This window comes from Xiphias gladius, chromosome 22 (assembly GCF_016859285.1).
Source record: "Xiphias gladius isolate SHS-SW01 ecotype Sanya breed wild chromosome 22, ASM1685928v1, whole genome shotgun sequence".
NCBI lineage: Eukaryota > Metazoa > Chordata > Actinopteri > Istiophoriformes > Xiphiidae > Xiphias > Xiphias gladius.
Window position 1 is genome coordinate 18,477,636 of NC_053421.1, and position 22,211 is coordinate 18,499,846.

Here is a 22,211-nt window from a genome sequence, read left to right on the forward strand (position 1 = left end):
CATATGGACTCTGTATTATTCACTAAAGCGTTGAGCTGTGTGATGACTTAAGTCTGCCAACTATTTACTTGTCAGCTTTTGCATGCCAACTCTGGAAAAAACACAAAGAGGTGAATTCCTGCGGCGCGCTATGTTTTGCATGTGCTGTACAGTAGACTAGACAACCCCTCGCGCTTTTTGTGTTTCGAACTGGTCTCACGCGGCAGGGGCATGCATGAGGGGAATCCGAGCGGGCGGGTTTAATCGACCTATTTCTGGCCAATAGGAGCTCGCCGTGGGCGGAGCAACGAGTTACCGACGCCAATTGGAGCCGGAGCCGCGAGCGTCCAGGCCTCGTCTCCGCGTGCCTGACACACGTGAGCTGGAACAGCTATTGTACGCCGGGAGGCAACGTGCTGAAGCGTTCCTCTCGCCTGAAAAAAACGGCGCACTCACGTTTTCTGTGGATTACAAGGAAACTGGAAAAGCTATGCAGCACTCCCCCGATTATTACAGAATGGCCGAAGTATGCTCGAATAGAGATGGGCAATGTTTTGAGCCAGTAATCCTGAACATGACTACGTGGGTTACTTTGGATGGCAGGGGCCAGGCGTGTAGAGACAGTTGACTCTGTCATCATACTGAAGCTAAAACTAATTGCCGTCCTCACTGCTGCAGTTTAAAACAAACTGGGAGAAGTCACCGTGTTTGTACCTGTCAGACAAAACAAACAGCCGCCTCTCCTCGAGATGTGGCACGAGGGTAGGTGTGTCTCATAAATAATGAGCGAGGACTGAGAGATCTGCTAAACGCGGCCCCCGCCCCTCTCGCGCCCCGCTAGCTTGTTCCGCGAGGTGTGACGTCACATGAACTGCCCGTGTCCGTTCCAGCTGAGAGAGAGAGCGAGAGAGGACGGTCGGACGTGTACGTCGCGCGGCCCAGACACAGACCCGAGCTCGTGCGCCCGTGACTGGATCCACCGGATGCACAAAAGTACAGACAGAGAAAGAGGAAACGACCCCCTCCTCCTCCTCCTCCTCCTCCTCCCCCCCTCCGACGGACAGCAGAGCGCGACAGCAGAGAGGACAGAAACACCAATACAACTTGTCATCTGACCAACTCAGCCACTGCTTTCGTCGCTGTGTGTGTGCTTTTCTGTACACACTGGGTCTCTTCGGTCGTTTTGTTTTGACGGAGGTTTGCCATACAACTATTTTGGGTTCTTGTTTTTGAACACCGGACGATTGACTCGGGAGATTACAAGTTTTTAATTGCATCGTTTTCCCGTCCGTGCATACCGTGGGTCTCATTCTCAATTTTTTTTTACGCCTTTGCATTTTTTTTTTATATGGACAGTATTCCTGCTCAGATGGTCTGACTGTCCCTCCCACACTGGTCCTCCGAGAATAACAGCGTGATCTACTGCACAGTTTTAACAACATACTGCTACAATGGAATACTTAGATGAAAATATTAATGCAACAAAATAAGGAACTCTTCATAACTACAAAGGAAAGGTAAAAGTTGCATGTGTTATTTAACGGAAGTTTCAAAGTGTTATAAAGCTGTCATTAACACAATGGTCATACTTGTTATTACAATACAAAGGTTGCTCTATTGCACATGGACACTTCTCAAAACTATCTCTCCCTTTCTACCCTCCACCCCCACCCCTCCTGCACACACATGCAGAGTCATCCAGCATACTTGTCCTATTGGTAGGTACTCTAGTCAGATAGCCTCGCCCCTTGAAGTGCCCCAGGTGTCTCTCTGCGACCCCATCTGGTCCAGGATGTCCAGGCAGCTCTCACAGCTTCCGACCCCCGACCTCCCAGCCGGCGCAAGCCCACAGTTTGGAAGTTGTACTCAGCCTGCGGGCTCCCTCACAGGGGGGCATCTCAACTCTATGGCAGGTCTGAAATCCCTCTTGCAGCACCCCATGAAGGGAGACCAGCGTTTAAAAAACCCCTGTGATGCAAAAGGTGAGAAAGTCTCTCGTTTGATGAATTAATATAATGTCATTGTTGTTAATGTTGTATGTGCAGCACTAGCACCTGATACAATATATGCAATGACAGAGCATGAATAAATCCCCCCCCACACACACACACACACCCACTGCTGTTGTTATTGTAACACAAATATGTAGCATTTTATATAACAAATGATATTTGTATTTAATGGCAAAGATTTTCACACGAAAATCTGATTCACCATCACACATGTTTATGACGACTCTTCCATGATCCTTCTGAGTATTCACCTGGATTATTATTCCTGCTGCGGCTTCAAATTAAGATCCAGATTACAATGAGTGAGAACATGTTTTGGTTCAGCTGTAGTACTGTGCAGGCATGCGTTCGGGCTGCTTGCTGTGCCAGAATGTATCTTCAGTTATTGTGAGATTTGTTGAGGAGCTTACGTATATGTTATGACAACAAATTGGTTTCAGCTCTTGCTTAATGCTGCAATTCAGCTACCATCTGGTCCATCTGTGAGCGTGTATTTGTGTTTGTGTGTATGGGAGATAGAGAGAGAGGGCGATTTTGAAGAAGTGCATCTTATGGATACACGTGCCAGCCCATTTAGTTCTGCACAAATATGGAGAGTTAATGTTTGCATCTAATTATCAGAGGCCAGACTAAAATAGCTAATAAAAACCCTTTTGGTGATAGAACTTTCTTATGTACTGAAAAACACCTAAAGTCACACCAAAGATAATCTTCACCGTCTTCATCCTGAACTAATAATGACTCAACCTTCCACTCTGTGGCAGACAAAGACAGACTGGACCTTGATGAGGACTCCTTGGGAGTGTGCCCCATGAGGAGTGGCAGTGGAATAGGCAACAGTAATAACAGTAATGGCTGTGGAGGAGGTGGGGGTGGTGGAAATGGAGGAGGAAGTTTCAACCAGTTTTTGGGGCCTCTCCTGTGGGATCGCACCCTGCCTGCGGATGGGGGCCTCTTCCAGCTTCAGTACATGGACTTGGAGGAGTTTCTTACCGAAAATGGAATGGGAAGCATGCATAACAACAACAGCTCCAGTTCAGCCCAGATCCCCTCACAGAGCTCCCCATCAGCTGTGCCCAGCCAGAGCTCCCAATGCCTACCGCCCTCATCCCCACCTGGCTCTTCATCCTCTTCACCCTCGTCCTCTTCTTCCCCATCCCTCATTGGTTTGGAGGTGGCCCAGCCGCAGAGCCTTGCAGGGGGAACCGACTGTCTGCATGGTGAGTTTAATGACATGGAGCACTTTGTTCTTGAGGGAATAGATAGACAGTTGAACCAGAGAGTAAAAAAGTAAAAAATAAATAACAAGGACAGTTCATTCTTCAAGGTTTGTCCATATCAGCTCCCAACAGCAACAGCATGGAAGCGGGTACTGCAAACTTGACAAGCTGAAAGAGACAAATTGTCCCTTGCCACTGATATCAGACTACTAGACCCTACAATTCAGTAATGGTTGAGATGCAATCAAGGTTATGTGGTGTGAAAACATTCCCATGGGCTAGTGATTCAGCACTTTGATTTTTCTTTTAGTTTATAAGAAATGCCATGTTGACAAAGCATTTTTCTGTCCTTTGGGGTCAAACTGAAGGCAGGAGATGCAGTCACATGGCTCTAAATGCAAAGTCAATTTGACAGAAAACACAGAGTTTAGAAATGGCTGCTTAACATTGACTGAAATTTGCTTTTTCCATATTGTAGCATGGTGTTGGATTAATAGTGGAGGAGGTATCAGGGAGACGTGGAGAAATAACACTAAGAGAGGTGGAGGATTTGGAAAAAATAGGTGCAGTAAAGATAGAAGTCCTGAGCTATTTGATGAATCAATCTCATAGCAATGACCAGGAGGTTTGGTTTAGTTTGGCATGTGATCTATGTACTGCAGTGTACAACACAATCAGCATTCACTCACAGCCAGTTATTAATGTGCTGCTTGGGCCACAACAGCAGTACAGAGGGAGAGATGTGTGTGGAGTGTTTGCGGTTGCGTGTCTTTAAATCTCTCCCCACTTCACAGGCCACAGCCATGTGCACGCGTCAGTACACGTGCAGAGGCTGAGAGTACTGGAGTGAGAGAACTAGAGGCAGGGCCAGTAGACATGTAGGAGGAGCCCACAGGGGGAGGGACAGACTGAGCAACAGGAAGAGTTTCCCTGAGACTGCTGGACTTCAAACTGAACATTTGTTCACCAATGAATGACACCAAGTACACTCATATCTAGAAGAGAATTTTATATCGTTTGGGATACTGACGCAGAACCTTTAATTCAGTCCCTCAGTGACAAAGTGCATGTTCATGAACTGATAATGCATTTATACTGCATGATAAAGGCCCATACATTTTGATTACAACCCCTTTATATTAAATATTATAATTACATGATAAGAATGAGGATACTATTTACAAAACAAATGAAAGTCTTACTGCTTAAAAACAAAATACTGTTGAGTCTCAAAGTTAGTATTATTTGGCTGAGGTGACTTTGCTAAAGTTGTAATTCTCATCATCTCTCCTACAACTTGAAACTAGAGAAGCTGTATTCTAATCTGTGGTATTGTAAAGGGGCCTGAGCAACACCTGCTTCATAAATATTAAATGGAGCAACATCTAACAACATATGATTATATTAGGTACCTAAGAAGGAGTAGGGCTACTGTTCGCCTTCACAGCAGCTTCAGCCCTTATTGAAATGCTCTTGTGCGAGCCCTGAAATTCATGTAGTCACACATTCGACCCTTTCTCCTGTTTTCTGCGGGCTGAGACACGTGGACAACAATGCACCAAATCTACTTTGCAGGTCTGCGCTCCAGAGCTTCCCAAAAAGCAGAGAGGACAACCATATACCACAGGAGATCTGAGACTTTGTACATTTTCATTCCAACAAATCACTACACCAGGTGGTGGCACTGAGTAGTCCCTGCTGTCGGGTTTAAGCAGCATAAATCATTGTAACCTGGTGGACTAGTCATAAGTAGGAAAAATAAAGCTTCTTATCTGGCCACCATGGCACTTGGTTGTTATCCAAACCAAGATTCAGTGACGTTTAGACCTGCCGATTATGTACTATGGGACATGCTTGACTTCATCTTGGTGTCTGTGAAAACACTCTTTAATTTGTTTTTCAGTGTTATGGAGGCGCTGTCATTGTGGAACATGGGAACATCATTTAGGAACAGTTTGCACTTTAGTGGGCACCTGGAGTGAAAAACTTGCCCTCATATTACCTGGCCATTGTACAGCCATTACTCATGTGTTCCCCTGCTCGTATATTACCGATCCACAGATAACATGTCTAACAGGTAGCAACACATATAGACAGAGGGGATGGGTTTGTTTTTCTCCAATCAACAGCCTGCCTGTTCCTCCCACCACTCAATGTTAAAGATTTTTGCCCATTACACCAAATTATGTACTTTTATGTTTCCACATTGGAAGTCCGCATAAATTACCAGCTTTGTGTAACTTAAGGTGTACAGGTTTTGTTGATGCAGTTCTGGGGTCATTTGTAAGACTGTTGTGTTGTGGTGTTAAGTAGCTAGCCTGTTAGGTGTCCATCTATCCCTGAGCTTTAACTCATGTTCTCTGTGTTCAGCGTTTATTGTGGTACTTTTTGACAATGCCCCCTTTGCCAAATTGAAGAATTCCAAAAGTTGCAATCGCTTTTAAGTTAACACACTCCAAACTGACATTACTCTATGATTTTGATATAGCTTAAAGCCTTAATTCGGACATCTCGTTATTTATTATTGAATTTGACAGTATTTATTACAAGGATGTTGATTGAGCTATTTGTGTATGGAGATATAGGCAGAGTTGAGGGGAGTTTTGTGCTCCTATTTGGGAAGGAAAGTCAGTCGAGTAAGGTGCATTGGACCTTAAAGGGGGGTGGGGTGAGGTATAGCCCTATACTGGCCCCACTTAAAGAAACTGGTTTTAAGGGGAGGGGTAGAAAGTTACATAACATTTCCACTTTTAGATTTCCATATTGATTTTTAGTTCTGGATGTTGGCTTTGGTCTATCAGAATTATTCAATGGTTTGATTGATAAAAGAAGCCAATATCATGCACTGATTGAACCAGTTGATTTCTTTTAGCTATGGTTATTTGTCAGTTTGTCAAAACATTGGTTTGCACAGTAGGTTGCTTAAGGAGAATACTCACAATGTCAACGGCATATAAGGACTATGGTTATGCTTTCCTTAAACTAGTACTGTATGAAATGAGAGATACATTGAGACCACTATGATTTGGATTTTCCGTTATTGACAGTTTTTAGGTTTGTAATAAATCCTATAGATCAAGGGTTCTTTGTGCCGATGTAGTATGAAGTACTCGACATTGAATAGTTTAGCCAGATGTGATCTATTTTACAGAAGTATATTTTGGAAAAGCTAGAGCTTTGCACTGATGAGTATTACTTGCTACAGCAACCTGTAACTCCATAATATCTGTTTATCTGTATGCTAAAAATGTACGTTTATATACAGTATACTATATAATTGTATCATATGTATGTGCAGGGCACATTCCCAGAATATTCTTTAAACATTACACTACCCTTGAAATCTTGTTGTTCATGAAATCTGATTGAAAAACCTCCTCAGTTCTTTGGAATCTGTTAAGGGCAAAGGAATGTTGTTTATAACATCAAGAACAAAGCTCTCTGCTTCCATCTGGTGGTCATCGTGATGAAATGCTGCGTGTGTCTGTATTACAATCACATTGGGCTGCTGTCATCAGCTCCTCTATGTACTGTTTGTTTGACAGGAGAATCAGTTTCACTTTAAATGTAGTTTGATAAAAAGCATGTGATACATATTTCTCATCCTTGTAATTCCAGGGAGTCAAACGAGTATGAATGAGTCCTGTGAGTCACCCTCGTCCTCATCCTCGTCCTCCTGTCCACCTCTGCTGACGCCCACGGGCAACGGGCCGGATGCAATTGGAATGTTTGACATGGATCCTTCGGACATTGCTATGTCCAGCGTCTCTAGCCAGCAGAACTTCGACCCAAGGAGGCACTCTTTCAGCGAAGAGGAGCTCAAGCCACAGCCAATGATCAAGAAGGCCCGCAAGATCCTGGTGCCTGATAACATGAAGGTGAGTGAACTCTGAAGTGTTCACTGCAGTAGCAGTCAAATTCTGAGCAGTGGTGGTCAATTAGCACCTGCGCAGGTAAGGCCACGATCAGCTAATTTGAAGGCACATAACATGAATTTAAAGGGAAAATGTAATTCTAGGTTTCATTCCTACTTTAGCCTACTTGATTCATTGTTTTCTCAACAAAATGTCAGAAAGTAGGGCAAAATGCCCAACACAGTTTGTCAGAGCTGAAGGCGATGTCCTCAAATAGCTTCTTTTGTTTGACCAACAGTCTAAAACCCAGACATATTTAATTTACAGTGATATAACTAAGGGAAAAGCAGCAAATACTGCTGCTAGAAGCTGAAACTGGAAAATGTTTGGCATTTTTGCTCAATAACCAACTTAATTGATTCTAAGGTACATATTTTTAAATTAAGGGAAAGCACACACATTGAAAACAGAACTTGGTAATATGAGAGCATAGATGACTAACTTAAGAAAACTCCATAGGTACGTACAGGGGTCTGGACTAACATTTTGTAAGTAAAATGGCAGATTTAGACTCAACACTGGAAGTAAATAAGTAAAGATCTATTTATGTAACATTTTTCAGCGCTTTACAATAAAAGCATTAAGTATCAAAGAAACAGAATAATAACAAACACTAGAGCAACAAAATAGAATTTAAGAAGGAGAAATAACAGCAACAAAGACAAAAAAGAGATATATGTTAGTTTTGACAAGTTTTTAAAAATTGGATTATTCACAGTAATAGTAATAGTAAGAGGTTTATGGAAGAGCATAAAATATTTGACAGTAAATCACACTGAGTGTGTTGAAGCTGTATGTCATTTTCTCAGTAGTGGGATACGGGACATGTAGGTTGTTTGCATATTTTATTTACTCTCAGACATTAACTTAGTGCTGCGGATGAGGTATGTGAAAGGAACATGTCCCACGCTCATTCATGGCCAAACACCCACATTACCAATAACAGGAGTTTAGCAGTACAAAAGCACTATGCACTCCTTGAGAAACAAGTCTGACTGTTCATTAATCATTTCATTGAAATACTTCTAGCTAATAATGATTTAATTCCCTGATCAACAATGGTAAATGGATCACATTGGTAGATGCCGAAATAATCAATATATACTATTTTTGTTTGTCCTCTTTTAGGATGAGAAGTACTGGACCAGGAGGTATAAAAATAACGAAGCAGCAAAGCGTTCCAGAGATGCTCGCCGTCTCAAGGAGAACCAGATATCCGTACGTGCTGCCTACCTGGAGAGAGAGAACGCCGCGCTCCGACAAGAAGTGGCCGAGATGCGGAAGGAACTGGGCCGCTGTCGCAACATCCTTAGTAAATACGAGAACCGTCTCGCTGACCAGTGATGATGGCATGGAGCGAAATCAGGAAGAGGAGGAATATAAGCTGGATTAAATTTAAGACTCTGAATTTTTGGGGTGGCATGATGGACAGAATGGGGTCAGGATAATGATGATGATGATGATGATGATGATGATGAGGAAGAAGATGATTATGATGATGAATGTATAAGACAAGGAGAAGGTTTGTGTATTGAAGCTCAGGTGTCTTCTTTTGTTGAGGTGTCAGCTCTTAAAAGCAATGGATGGAGATAATAATTTAACAGATGAAAGATGTGACTTTTAAGAGTTTTGTTATTGGAGAATTGTATATTTTTATAATACTTCTGAAAAATTAGAGGGAGAGCAAATTTGGAGAATAATTTTGTATATTTTCTACATGACTGGGACATAGAGATGGGGGAAAGCTATGGTAAATATCTTTTTATTATGGACGAACCAAGAGACGTTTAACAGGTGGTCAGCCATCGATGGGTATTTTTCAACTTGATTGTTGTAGTCAGGACGCAGCAGCAGGGGCGAGGACGCATGTAACAATTGTAATATAGAGAGCAAAATTATCGTAAAATCGTATAGTTCAACATTTTTGTGGATTTTACTCAAGCACTTAATTTTTTTCCTGTTATGTTTTGGTCACTGGGGATGGGCATGCTAGAGAGAGGCAGAATGAGAGACATGAGGAGACACCATGTAAACAGTCCAGCACTATCCTCAACACTTGTCCTGTCCAGTCTTGTTTGTTCTTTTTTAATACTTCACGCTATTTCCATTGACTCCATTTCCCCAACAACATTAGCTCCTTGTACCTTGGTCTCAGAAATGAGATTGGTACATCCTTCTCTAGCCCATACGTGTATCTTTGACTCTATCTTTTTTTTTCTCTATCCCAGTGTAGTGCTTTTAATCTACTCTGGTGTTTCGTATCTCACCTAAGCAGGTGAGAGCCTGCTGTGGTGCCCTGGGTTACTCTGCTCCTCTTGATCCTCTCTTTGAATTGATAGGACATTTCTCTTCCTCTGTTTATATTTCCAGCTTCTCTATTTCTGTCTGCAATCCCCTCACAGTTATGTGCAAACTCTTCCCATAACATTTTGTCCCCGTGTCTCTCTTGTACCTCGACAGTACATAGAGATAGTTAAAGCTCGGTGTTGTAACGTACTCTGAAATAGTAATCAACCTTCCCAGTAAAACGCACATTGTTACTTTGCTGTACTTTATGAACACACTTTAATTAGCATTAGAATGGGGGGGAGAAATGTTGTGTATATTGGATAGGCCTATACTATTTTGTGTATTTGATGTATTCCAGGAGATGGGTCGAGTACCCCCATTGAGTGGAATGGTGTTAATTTCTCAGATTTCTGGGAGGAATAAAAGCCAAAATTTCCTATGTTGATCCACAAAGCTTGTTGCTATTTAGTGCTTTTTTCAATACTGCTCCTTCCTTACTGTTTACTCCTGTTATTACTCTTTACTTTTTACTGTATCTATAAACTTCTCTGTGTACCCACATCATCTACACAGGGGCATGGTACACTATGTTATTTTCCTGGGGGAGGGATGACTAGTAATAGAGTGTGATTTTAATCCCGTTAATGACCATGATGAATAGTTACCATTACTGCTATTATAATTGTTATGATTATGATGATTATCCCTCTTATTGTTGCTGTTCTATATTACTGAATAATTTTCTTTCTTTGGATGGACATGATCTGTTGCACCTTGAAACATTTTTGATCTTCATTGTTCCTCAGAAAGACTATTTAAATGAAAAAAAACCCCTCAATCTCTGCCATTTGCATCCTGTCCCGGACATCCAGACATTCAACATTACTCACTTCTGCTACAGACACTACTGCCACCTTGGTTTCTTTGACCATGGATTTCCACAAACGTGGCTCAGTAACTTGAACATGATGCTCATGCAGACTTACTTTACCTTTCAAGTTGACTTCTTCTGTTCCCCAGCGGTGTATGGACTATGCACACTGTCGATATGCTCCTTGTTGGTTTATTTCAGCCTTTTTCACCTCAATCAGTGATTGTTTGCTCTCCCAACAGGATTTAGTCTCTAATATCCTCACAGATATGGTTGATAAATCTTTTAGTGACTCTAATTGAACTACAACTGGCCTGCTGCATCAGTGGTGTCCATGGTGCCCAGCATACTCAGTGCTGGATATTTGGATGTAGTTGAGATTTCCCAAAAACACCAATAAAAGATTGTTCTCATTCACTACTGCTCTGATTTTCTCACGTGTTTCATCACAAGTTTATTGGGTAGTTGGTCTGGGTTCCTCTGTTTAGCTTTGTGTACTTGAACTTGAATTAAAGCCCAGTGTACTTCAGCAAAATGGGCAACAGCAGTCAAATTTTTATGAAGAATGCTACTTTATTTATCACTTAAGCCTGATAACCAGACTATAATATGTGGTGAAATGTCTCAAGACTACTTGTTTTTATATCCGCCCTGTGTTTTTTACATTGTGTACATTCCTTTAATAGGCAGAGCGGTCCAAATATGTATTCTTGCCCAACAGAGGCAATACGAACTTCCCTTGGACATTTAATGAGTATTTTACACTTTTCTAAATTAAAAACTGTTTATGGGGATATAGTGCTCAGAAATAGAGCTATTCTTCAACGCAGCTGGGGTCGAATATTACAGTCTATTTCATTGTGAAGGGGGTATGATTAAACAATACACTTGACTAAACTGGCCTAAAAATCATTAAATAATTAAAGACATAAGTCACACCAGGCTGCATGGTTGGATGTATTGAGAGAAAATGGTGCACTCATGACATCAGGTAAAGTATCAATTTCCTCCACTGATAGGATTTCCTGTTTGTTTACTCCGGTTTGTTTATTGTGTGTTGGGGGCAGCAGCCATTTATATGTCATCCACTTTATCTGCTGTCTCAACAGAAATGGGTGAAAGGTCCTTCAGACTGGAATTTTCCCCACTTCTTTCCTCCTCAACGCAAACCAGATGTGTGCTCCTGGGCTGTACTCTCTCTCTCTCTCTCTCTCTCTCTCTCTCTTTCTATCACTCTCTCTCCCTGGCTCTTTCTCTCCCCCCTCTCACACCCTTTATCCCCCCTTCCTTAAAAATGCTGTGTCTGTGCGTCCCTCCCTCATATCGTCTGAGGCCTGGCTTCAAGGATGGACTGTGCACTGCTGCTCCTCTCCCTGTGGGTTTTGACTGGAATGGTGTCCTTGCAGACTTCAGGTGAGCCCTCTGACTCTTTACATCACTCACGTCACTTATCCTCACAGTGACCCCTGCATACACAATGAACACAATTCAAGACTGTCACTATATACTGGGAATACACGGGGAATGACCATATATTAATTGAATGTCCTTGGGCAGTGCAATTATTGACCAGCTTGACTCTCCACCTTGAGATTTGTTGCAGTTTAGATTTTATTTTGATGTAAAGATGATCATGTAGCCAGGTTTTGGGTCTGTGCAAATTATCAAACAGATGCACATTATCATTAGCGCTAACTAAGAATCAAACTGTGCAATTTTGCTCCCAGTCAACAGATTGAAAAGCACTCAGTTGAATCAATAATGTTCATTTTGAAATAGAAAAAAATCACTAATCTGGATTGGCAGTAATATACAGTACTGATGAGTAAGTCATGTCAAGTAAAGTTAAGTTATTTATAAATGTTTATATATGTATATAAATGTTTACTCCTGTTTTTGTTTTCTTTTTTAATCTTGAGATGCCAGTTTTCCCTCACAATGCAAATTTTGGTTGCACAAAGTTATGGCAAATGGTTTATACATTTTGGTGGATACATTATCTGTGTTGGATCATCACTGACCTTTCACACACCTCCACAGGTGATTCTAGGTCGTCCATAATACTGGCCCATATTTCGTGATATGCAGTAATCATTTAAATTTCCAATCTTATAGGTGCTACATGTATGTACTGTGCATTACGTCTCCATGCTATTTTTGAACGATTGTGCGAGCATAAGCGCAGCACATGTGTGTTTGTAGTCACACGTGCTGTGGGCAGAGTGAATAGAGTAGCGCACATGTTTTCATTCTCAGAAATGAATAATGGGGAACCTCGTCTGTTTCCCCCTTTTCCTTCCTGCTGCTCCCCATCAAATGTTCTGGACATTGAGGGTGTGTCGATATTAGCGTGCATTGTAAAATAACTGGAGGATTTGGTTTTTATACTGTGTGATGGAGTACATATGGAGAAGTGAGGGAAATAAGGACGGGCTGTAGGTACTAGAGTAGCCCTATAGACTGATCCAGTTCAATTATGCACTGCATTGTAAACATTCTCTCTACTGAGAAAATACACAACAATCACAATGCACAAAATCAATCTTTAACACTCACTTTTCTATAAAAACCAAGACTGATAGGTGAATGGCTGCCATCTAAATACTCACTCAACCTGGGTGGCAAATGTTTGCCCGGTCACCCACACTGAAATTACTTTCCTTCAAACAGACAACAAAGCAGAATTGGCAAACAAAATCTCATTTACGGCCCTTACTGTTTGCGGATTTTACGAGGGGCCGTGAATGGAGTAGAAATAAACAAAGGGCCAATTACTGCAGCAGTGTGATAGTGTGTTTTGTATCACAACAGAATCGTGTCCGGAGAGACTTCTGGGAGAGGAGAGGAGGAGGATGTGTCCTCGGCCCTGCAAAGCTGACAGAGACTGCGGCAGCAAGCGCCAGTGTCTGTGTGACGGCCAGTGTGGTCTCAGCTGTGTGGCTCCAGGTAACTATTTGTATGCATGTGTGCCCTCAGTCGTCACTGTGAACACCACTGTGGGCTCAGTCATTAAAAGTGTTTGTGTGTTTGTATACGCAGCTGTGCCAACATACATCTGTGTGTGTGTGTGTGTTTTCCCTGGAAAATAAAAGCCTTGGTCATGCACAAAATCTGGCCTCAAAATGCGCTCTATGCCAGTGCTGAACACAGGCTTTTTATTATGCTTGCGCACTGTAAAAGGGGGCACTGTGCAAGGATCCAGTCTAGTTATACAACCTCATTAGTGCTCTTTTAAAGTGGTTTAGTGCTAACCATTAAATTTCTCTTGTACAAGGAACAATCTAGCACTTTCTGATAAAATGTTTTGTTCCCTCTCTCCCCTTTGCTCTCCTCTCTCCTTGCTCTGGATCATCTCTTTTCTCCTAAGGTCGTACCTGTGCCTGGCCTCTGCCCGCTAGTGAAAACTCAGTAGCTCGCCTGCTCTCTCCCACTCACTCCTTTTCTGCCCTGCTCGAAGTGCGCTGCAAGCCTGGATTCAAGTTGCCCAGCGGCTTGGATGCCGCTATTCGTCGTTGTCAAGGTGACCGACAGTGGAGCGGGGACGAGCCCATCTGCACAGGTGGGTATGAGTTCAAAAGAAAAATGTTCTTTCTCACTCCACTTCTGGTCCCTTCATAACCAGGAATTTATAACACAGGTAATGAACATCTGGAGGAATGCTGTGGTATTTGTTTCAATATTATATCTTTTATTTAACAAAGGCAACAGGTTGACTGCATGTGTACAGTACATGTGTGGGTCAATGATGGTCAAGGAATAAACATATCTCCTTGTGTTTGTGTTTGCACAAGCCAGAGAGACAGAGAGAGACAGACGGATATTCAGGAATGAAACCCCTCTGTGACTGTGTCAACTGAGACATTGCACAACTGGGACCTATTATCCTCATCACCATAGCAACCAGAGCTTTAGTTGGTCATATTGGCAGTCTGAAGATTTTTTACTCTTGAACCCATGATAAGTTTAAAGAGGAGTTAAAAGCTGTATACACGTTTGCACGTAGATCATATGCATGCATGTGTATGCATGTATATGTCCTGGTTCTATGTTCAGTACAGCTCACAAATCTATATATTCTGCTACTGCATACATGTGTTTAAAATATTTGTTAATCTTTTGGGCCATAGTTTGTGTTGTTATTGTAATGGCTTGTAATATGTTGTCTACTCATAGACAAAATTAGACTGTAAGGTGTTTCTGTTTTGTTATTCTGTGTTGTTATTTAAGGGTGGACAGAAAAACAATACTATACAATATGATACAAAGCAAAACAATAGAACAAAAACCCAAATTAACGCCTTAACAATATAACAAGATGAAATGCAACCTCTTGAACACAATTTCAGCAGAAATCTAAGTTTATAAATTGATTATAAGCTTCACTCATGTTGTGTTTAATGTTTTATGTGCTATAGGTCTTCTGCAATCTCTTACTTGACCTAAAACGTGACCTAAAGGTAAATATAAACCTATTTAGGCCACCAGGGTCAGAACGGAGCTGTAAACAGATTCAGACAAACTCATGAGCAGCTGAAATAAATTCTTTCAGAAAATACAGAAGAGTTACAACCGACCACTGTGCCCTTTGATAATCGTGGAGAAACATTTGAACTCTCTCTCTCTCTTAATACACATCAAAAATGTTAAACTTGAATAGCTGGCTAACAAAAGAAACAACTTGTCCTCCTGCTTTGCAGCCTTATTACTTCTACCACTGTACCATAAGGCTGCACAGCAGTACATGAAGTAAAGCCACCAATACTTCTTAGTATGTAGACACATCTAAGCAACGTACAGCATCTGAAAGTACAGTGTGTACTGCTTATTGCATGTGTCGACCCGTCAGCTCCTGCTGCATTGATCATACACCTGGAGCTACACTAAACCTGCTTTCTTAAGAATCCTGAACCCAGCTGGGTCCCGGTCTTGCCCTTGAGATTTTATATCTATTGAAAGATGTGAAATAAGGATACGATTCTCAGCGCTGTTGTAGAGTATCCTCCTGCTGAGAGACAGGCAGAAGGTAGGTGGGTTTTGAATGTATGAGAACATTTGTATTGTGTGTCCTTTGCATGTGTGTTAGAGTTTGAGAAGAGCTCCTTCATGCCTGTTGAGAGGCGGTGGGCGGAAGATCACTGTCAAAGTGGCACAGAGCTGCATGCACGCTGTGTGAGTGAGTGAGTGTAAATGTGTGTCTACTGTTCGTGTGTGTGTGTGTGTGTGTGTGTGTGTGTGTGTGTGTGTGTGTGTGTGTGTGTGTGTTTATTGGAGAGAGGTAGAGAGGTAGATTTTTTTTTGTGTACATTAGATGTGTATTTGTGGGGGGCGGATTGCACATGTGTCACAGAGTTTCTGTGTGTGTGTGTGTGTGTGCGTGTGTGTGTTTGAGTGTGTGTTTGAGTGTGTGGGCGACAGATCACAGTCAGGAGAGTCAGAGAGCTCTCTTGCTCATGCTGCTCCAGGCCTTTCTGTTCCCTGTTCTCCTCTCCTCTGCTCTCTTCTCTCATCCTCTTTTCCTCTCATCTCTTTCTCCTCTCATCCTCTTCCATCTGAGGCCTCTGATAAGGTCTCTCTCTACAATGAGAGCCAAGGACAAGCATGCAGCTCCAGGCTATTAGTTTGTGGTGTGTGGATATGTCTGCGTGTGTATTTGTGTGGGAAAAACAGAGTAAAAACACAGAAAAGGGCTTATATGGTACCTGACTGGACCTTTAATTCTTTAGTCTCAATCAGAATGCTATGTATTTAACGCTGTGGTTCATGCAAAATCACTATTTTATCATTTTTTAAAAGATGAATTTGATATACCTGCTTCATAGCAGTGTGTTGCTGCAGCCTGTGTGGGTGGCAGCAGTTAGAGGCAGGAGAAGGGCGGTATGTGAAAACAGAACTGGGCTTCGGGCTCTCATCCGCAGCCAAACAGACTCGTAACTCTCCCTCTCCCATAGGTCCCTTTACATTCTTATATTAACGTTTCTCTGTTTCGGATACCTAAGACAGCCCTCAGGCAAGAGCTGTCTCTGCCTTTCAAAGCCGCGTTCAGCTCCGAAACCCCACGCTTGATGGAGCTCGGGTCGCTCCAGCCTCTCTCCAAGCACCACTCTTGATATTTATATTTCCACAAGCATGAGGTACTCAAACTTCCAGGAATGAACAGTGCCAGGTGTTATACAATCACAGATATAGCTGTGAGCTTGGAGAGGTGTGGAGCCCGCATTTCACTGGCTCATCGAACTTTGATTTATTACCTAAGAAGAGTTATTTCTACTTAAATATAACAAGATATTGGGTGAAACGCCTCTGTGGGTCACAAAACTAAATAGAAACCTTGGTTAATACAGGTCAAATGAGGCAGCAGGATGGACATTTCTTACTTTATCCCTGCATCCTCCCTCACTTCTTCTTCCCTGCGTCCTTTTTTAAATTTCTTTTATTTATAAATCATAAGTGTATCAGTGTTACATGTACAGTATTAGCATCCCAACTGTAAGTAGAAGAAGACAGGGAAAACTCAGCAGTGGCAGAAGTATTCAGATAGTTTACTTGTGTTGAAGTTGCAACATCTATAATACCAATAAAAAAAATACTCCAGGCCTGCTTCAAAAATGTTACCTGAGTAAAAGTACATTAGTAGAAGTATCTTCAATCTACTTAAAGCATAAGTAGGCCTAAATTGTATAGTACTCAATGCAGGAAAATGGTCCGCAAACCTTATACCATATTACTGGATTATTATTGGATTTTTAATACTGATGCATACTACTCTACTTTGCTAGTACTAATTAGTAGTTTTAAGTATTTTATATTCTGTTGGGTAGGTTCATCTATTACAATGTACTTTATTGTATAAGCCCATTATACTAAGGTAACATTAAGTAACTTGTAACAATAGCTTGCTAGTAGAAGTAAAAGTTAGGTGAAATGAAAATAAGTAAAGTACAAGTACCTATAATTTGTACTTAAGTACAGTACTTGAGTAAATGTACTTAATGTAGTTACATCCCACCTCTGGTATATGAAGATGTAACTTTTCTTCATCTTTTAAAAGGTACCAGCACAAAATGGAAAATTGAATTTTTACTTTTTTCTTATTTCATGGAGATGCAGTAATGTGATGCTCGTTTGTCTTAAACCTCCCTTTCTCCTCTGACCTCCAGAGACTCAGTCACCTGAACCTGCTGCTGCCCAAACCTGCCCTCTGCCCGACGAAGTCATCAACACCTTCAGCGTCCAGGGCGACGCTACTGTAGGATCTTTCATCCTCTACAGCTGCTTGTCTGGGTGAGGAGGGGTGGGCGGAGTGCTGTCAAAGTGGCACAGAGCTGCATGCACGCTGTGTGAGTGAGTGATTGCACATGTGTCACAGAGTTTCTGTGTGTGTGTGTGTGCGTGTGTGTGTTTGAGTGTGTGTTTGAGTGTGTGGGCGACAGATCACAGTCAGGAGAGTCAGAGAGCTCTCTTGCTCATGCTGCTCCAGGCCTTTCTGTTCCCTGTTCTCCTCTCCTCTGCTCTCTTCTCTCATCCTCTTTTCCTCTCATCTCTTTCTCCTCTCATCCTCTTCCATCTGAGGCCTCTGATAAGGTCTCTCTCTACAATGAGAGCCAAGGACAAGCATGCAGCTCCAGGCTATTAGTTTGTGGTGTGTGGATATGTCTGCGTGTGTATTTGTGTGAGAAAAACAGAGTAAAAACACAGAAAAGGGCTTATATGGTACCTGACTGGACCTTTAATTCTTTAGTCTCAATCAGAATGCTATGTATTTAACGCTGTGGTTCATGCAAAATCACTATTTTATCATTTTTTAAAAGATGAATTTGATATACCTGCTTCATAGCAGTGTGTTGCTGCAGCCTGTGTGGGTGGCAGCAGTTAGAGGCAGGAGAAGGCGGTATGTGAAAACAGAACTGGGCTTCGGGCTCTCATCCAAACAGACTCGTAACTCTCCCTCCTCCATAGGTCCCTAGGTGCATTCTTATATTAACGTTTCTCTGTTTCGCTAAGATACCTAAGACAGCCCTCAGGCAAGCTGTCTCTGCCTTTCAAAGCCGCGTTCAGCTCGAAACCCCACGCTTGATGGAGCTCGGGTCGCTCAGCCTCTCTCCAAGCACCACTCTTGATATTTATATTTCCACAAGCATGAGGTACTCAAACTTCCAGGAATGAACAGTGCCAGGTGTTATACAATCACAGATATAGCTGTGAGCTGTGTGGAGAGATGCCGCATTTCACTGGCTCATCGAACTTTGATTTATTACCTAAGAAGAGTTATTTCTACTTAAATATAACAAGATATTGGGTGAAACGCCTCTGTGGGTCACAAAACTAAATAGAAACCTTGGTTAATACAGGTCAAATGAGGCAGCAGGATGGACATTTCTTACTTTATCCCTGCATCCTCCTCACTTCTTCTTCCCTGCGTCCTTTTTTAAATTTCTTTTATTTATAAATCATAAGTGTATCAGTGTTACATGTGCAGTATTAGCATCCCAACTGTAAGTAGAAGAAGACAGGGAAAACTCAGCAGTGGCAGAAGTATTCAGATAGTTTACTTGTGTTGAAGTTGCAACATCTATAATACCAATAAAAAAAATACTCCAGGCCTGCTTCAAAAATGTTACCTGAGTAAAAGTACATTAGTAGAAGTATCTTCAATCTACTTAAAGCATAAGTAGGCCTAAACTGTATAGTACTCAATGCAGGAAAATGGTCCGCAAACCTTATACCATATTACTGGATTATTATTGGATTTTTAATACTGATGCATAATACTCTACTTTACTAGTACTAATTAGTAGTTTTAAGTATTTTATATTCTGTTGGGTAGGTTCATCTATTACAATGTACTTTATTGTATAAGCCCATTATACTAAGGTAACATTAAGTAACTTGTAACGATAGCTTGCTTGTAGAAGTAAAAGTGACGTGAAATGAAAATAAGTAAAGTACAAGTACCTATAATTTGTACTTAAGTACAGTACTTGAGTAAATGTACTTAATGTAGTTACATCCCACCTCTGGTATATGAAGATGTAACTTTTATTCATCTTTTAAAAGGTACCAGCACAAAATGGAAAATTGAATTTTTACCTTTTTCTTATTTCATAGAGATGCAATAATGTGATGCTCGTTTGTCTTAAACCTCCCTTTCTCCTCTGACCTCCAGAGACTCAGTCACCTGAACCTGCTGCTGCCCAAACCTGCCCTCTGCCCGACGAAGTCATCAACACCTTCAGCGTCCAGGGCGACGCTACTGTAGGATCTTTCATCCTCTACAGCTGCTTGTCTGGGTGAGGAGGGGGGTGGGGCGATGGGAGGTTAATGTTGTGAGTGCGTGGGCAAAGGCTCTGAAAACCCAAGAAGGTACAGCGGTAGAAAGGGAGGAAAGGGAGAGGACGGGGATGGAGTGTGAAGAAGAAGCAGGGAGTGGAGCAAAGGCTTGAATACGAGGAGTGCTGGGGAGGGACGGGTGCTGAGCGATGAATGGCACGGAATTCATTTTGATCTCCCAGCTGACGATCTGTCCATTGAGCTAACTGGGTCATTACAGTCTAATCTTGTATTGACTCCCCGGTACGCACTGACTCATCTCACAGGGTAAGATGAGCCTGAGTGGATGTGTCAGCCAGAACTGTGCACACAACATTGAGACACTCTGAAAGAGAGACAGAGTGGAAGAAGGAATCATTTACACCTTTTTTCATCACTTTTATTTAAATGAAGCTCCTTAGCTGTCAGTACTGTGCATGCCACGCCGCCATCTGTCTCCATCACTCTCTCTTTTTCCTCCCGCAGAGCCGATATAGTGGGGAGCAGTGAAAATTTTTGTCAGGATAATCAGACCTGGCAGTATCCTCACCCCATCTGTAAAAGTAAGTGTGCAGTGGTATCTTGAACTGACTATACTGTGTGTGTGTGTGTGAGCATGCGCATGTGTTACATCCTCCTTACACTCAGTATGACTTCATGGCTCTTTCAAGGTTAGCGGGAGCAGATGAAGCGTGAGTCAATGAACTGGGAGCCTGCAAATGTGTGTAGTTTGTAGGACGGAAACGTTTTTGTTTTCCCATCATTTGCAGTGTGCATTTGTTTGTGTGTGTGTGTGTGTTCAGATATAAGAAAGAGTGAATCAAAGAAGGAGAGAGAAACACACAAACCCCTTGAAACCTTCAGTTTTCCAGATCTACTGCTCTGCTGCGCAGTGTTTTTCTGCCATCTTGTGGCTAAAGCTGGCATTGCATGGCCTGCTCTATAGCGGGAAACGGGAAACTCGTGCAGGATGCTTCTTGAATCACGCTAAAACGAATGTAACTGACCCTGGCTTAAAGTCAAAGGGAAGAAAAAAACCAAAGAGGCATTGTTTCCATGTTTTCAGTTTAACTTTAAAACCAACATCAGGAGCAGGGAGAAGAGCTGAGCAATAACTGAGCACCAATGTCTCTGTCCTTTTTTGAGGTAACTCTAGTGTTTATATATTTTTTTAAAGATTAGTGGAACTAGAGACTTAGTGGAAAAGATGACTGGTAATCTGCTCTTTCCTCTCTCTTAGAAGTGTACTGCCAGCCTCCTCCGGAGGTGGAGCAGGGCTACGTGGTGGCTGTCCGGAAGACTGAATATGAGGTTGGCTTTGAAATCCACTACCTCTGTAAAAAAAACTTCCTCCTGGATGGACCCCAGAGGGTCACCTGCCTGTCGAATGGCAGCTGGAGCGCATCACCCCCATACTGCAGAGGTGAGGGAGAGCCTCATGTGGAGACACCAGAAACAAACTAAGTTTAAATGTATTTAAAGGGTGTGTGGGGGGGTTTAAGCACATAAAAACTAGGCATTTCAATTCTTATGGTTCACTCAATGTGTGTGAAAATGCTAATTGCATAAACACACATACTCATAGGCCTAGAAACGTGCAAGTATGCATAGGTAAATAAAATTTTTATGAGGATCAACGCGACATTTGTTTATACTTTCGATACCTCGCTGATCATTTTCGCAGCCCGCTGCCTCATCACTGCTGAAAGAAGCCGCGTGATGATTGGCGGCGTGAAGCGCTGGCCGTTTGACCTTACGGATGCCATGGTTCCTCACGGGGAACACGTGGCGTTCTACTGCAAACATCCTCGCAAGCAGTGCAGCTTCACGGCGACCCAGACCTGCTTCGATGGAAATCTGGAGCCGCCAGCCTGCTACCTGGGTAAGCCTGGGTCACACACACACACACACACACACACACACACACACACACACACACACACACACACACACACACACAACCCTCTATGATCTGTGTCTGTTGCAGCGTGTCAGTCAGAAGAGCGTGAGAGGAACCGCCTCACGTTCTTGACAGTTGGAGACTCTCCCAATATCCGTTGCGCCTTCTCTCCGTCTTTCAGAGCCCACGTGGTTGCAGTATAAGCTCTTCCCCCATCGGCTGGTCTCAGAGATTGAGGCGTGTGAGCCCGGCGATGTGGAGTGACGGCCTGCGCGTCTGACCTCGGCCCACCCAACGCCCCCGACACCGTGTCACAATATGAAAACTTCCCGCTACACGCCCGGCACCCGTCCCCCAGGGAGGCCCTTCCCCACTCTGCAGCTTTGCATAACTTTAACCACCATGGTCTGTTATACACTGAAATGTTTTTTTTTCTCCTTTGGATCAGCGGGCTAAGTTGTCTATACCGCGCTTGTGGCATCGTGGCCTTTGTCTCTCTCTCTCTCTCTCCTGCACACTATCAAACTGCAGGCGTAATTATAACCGCAGGTATTAGTTTGATCTTCCCCCAGCTCGAGCCAGTGCGTACTGCAATCCATAGGCCTCCATGATGACGTGTATATATATATATATATATATATATATATATATATATATATATATATAAATATAATGCATTAAGAACTGCTATACCAGTTATGCCTCTGATGATACCTTCAT

General features: G+C 42.5%; 2 protein-coding genes across 2 annotated transcripts; both read left to right on the forward strand.

Moving 5' to 3' along the window:
- Positions 1-367: 367 nt before the first annotated feature.
- dbpb (D site albumin promoter binding protein b) lies at positions 368-10,689 on the forward strand. Its single transcript, XM_040117964.1, has 5 exons — positions 368-1,496; positions 1,672-1,961; positions 2,756-3,211; positions 6,830-7,089; positions 8,254-10,689. The coding sequence occupies exons 1-5, from the start codon at positions 1,444-1,446 to the stop codon at positions 8,467-8,469; spliced, it is 1,275 nt and encodes a 424-aa protein (XP_039973898.1). The 5' UTR covers positions 368-1,443; the 3' UTR covers positions 8,470-10,689.
- Positions 10,690-11,623: 934 nt separating this feature from the next.
- Positions 11,624-22,062, forward strand: ntd5 (ntl-dependent gene 5). The gene is made up of 10 exons (XM_040117398.1): positions 11,624-11,698; positions 13,097-13,231; positions 13,653-13,844; positions 17,443-17,566; positions 18,287-18,306; positions 19,449-19,572; positions 20,078-20,154; positions 20,832-21,014; positions 21,276-21,473; positions 21,673-22,062. Exons 1-10 carry the CDS (start codon positions 11,632-11,634, stop codon positions 21,753-21,755), a joined length of 1,203 nt encoding a protein of 400 aa, XP_039973332.1. The 5' UTR covers positions 11,624-11,631; the 3' UTR covers positions 21,756-22,062.
- Positions 22,063-22,211: the final 149 nt, after the last annotated feature.

Bases quoted from the DNA above. Each gene is read 5' to 3' on its own strand.
- ntd5 (XM_040117398.1), top strand. From the start codon at position 11,632: ATGGACTGTGCACTGCTGCTCCTCTCCCTGTGGGTTTTGACTGGAATG. The intron at 13,232-13,652 runs GTAACTATTTGT...TTTTCTCCTAAG, and splicing joins TCTCAGCTGTGTGGCTCCAG to GTCGTACCTGTGCCTGGCCT. The intron at 18,307-19,448 runs GCAAGCTGTCTC...TCTGACCTCCAG, and splicing joins ATACCTAAGACAGCCCTCAG to AGACTCAGTCACCTGAACCT.
- dbpb (XM_040117964.1), top strand. From the start codon at position 1,444: ATGAAAATATTAATGCAACAAAATAAGGAACTCTTCATAACTACAAAG. The intron at 1,962-2,755 runs GTGAGAAAGTCT...ACTCTGTGGCAG, and splicing joins AAACCCCTGTGATGCAAAAG to ACAAAGACAGACTGGACCTT. The intron at 3,212-6,829 runs GTGAGTTTAATG...TTGTAATTCCAG, and splicing joins GGGAACCGACTGTCTGCATG to GGAGTCAAACGAGTATGAAT.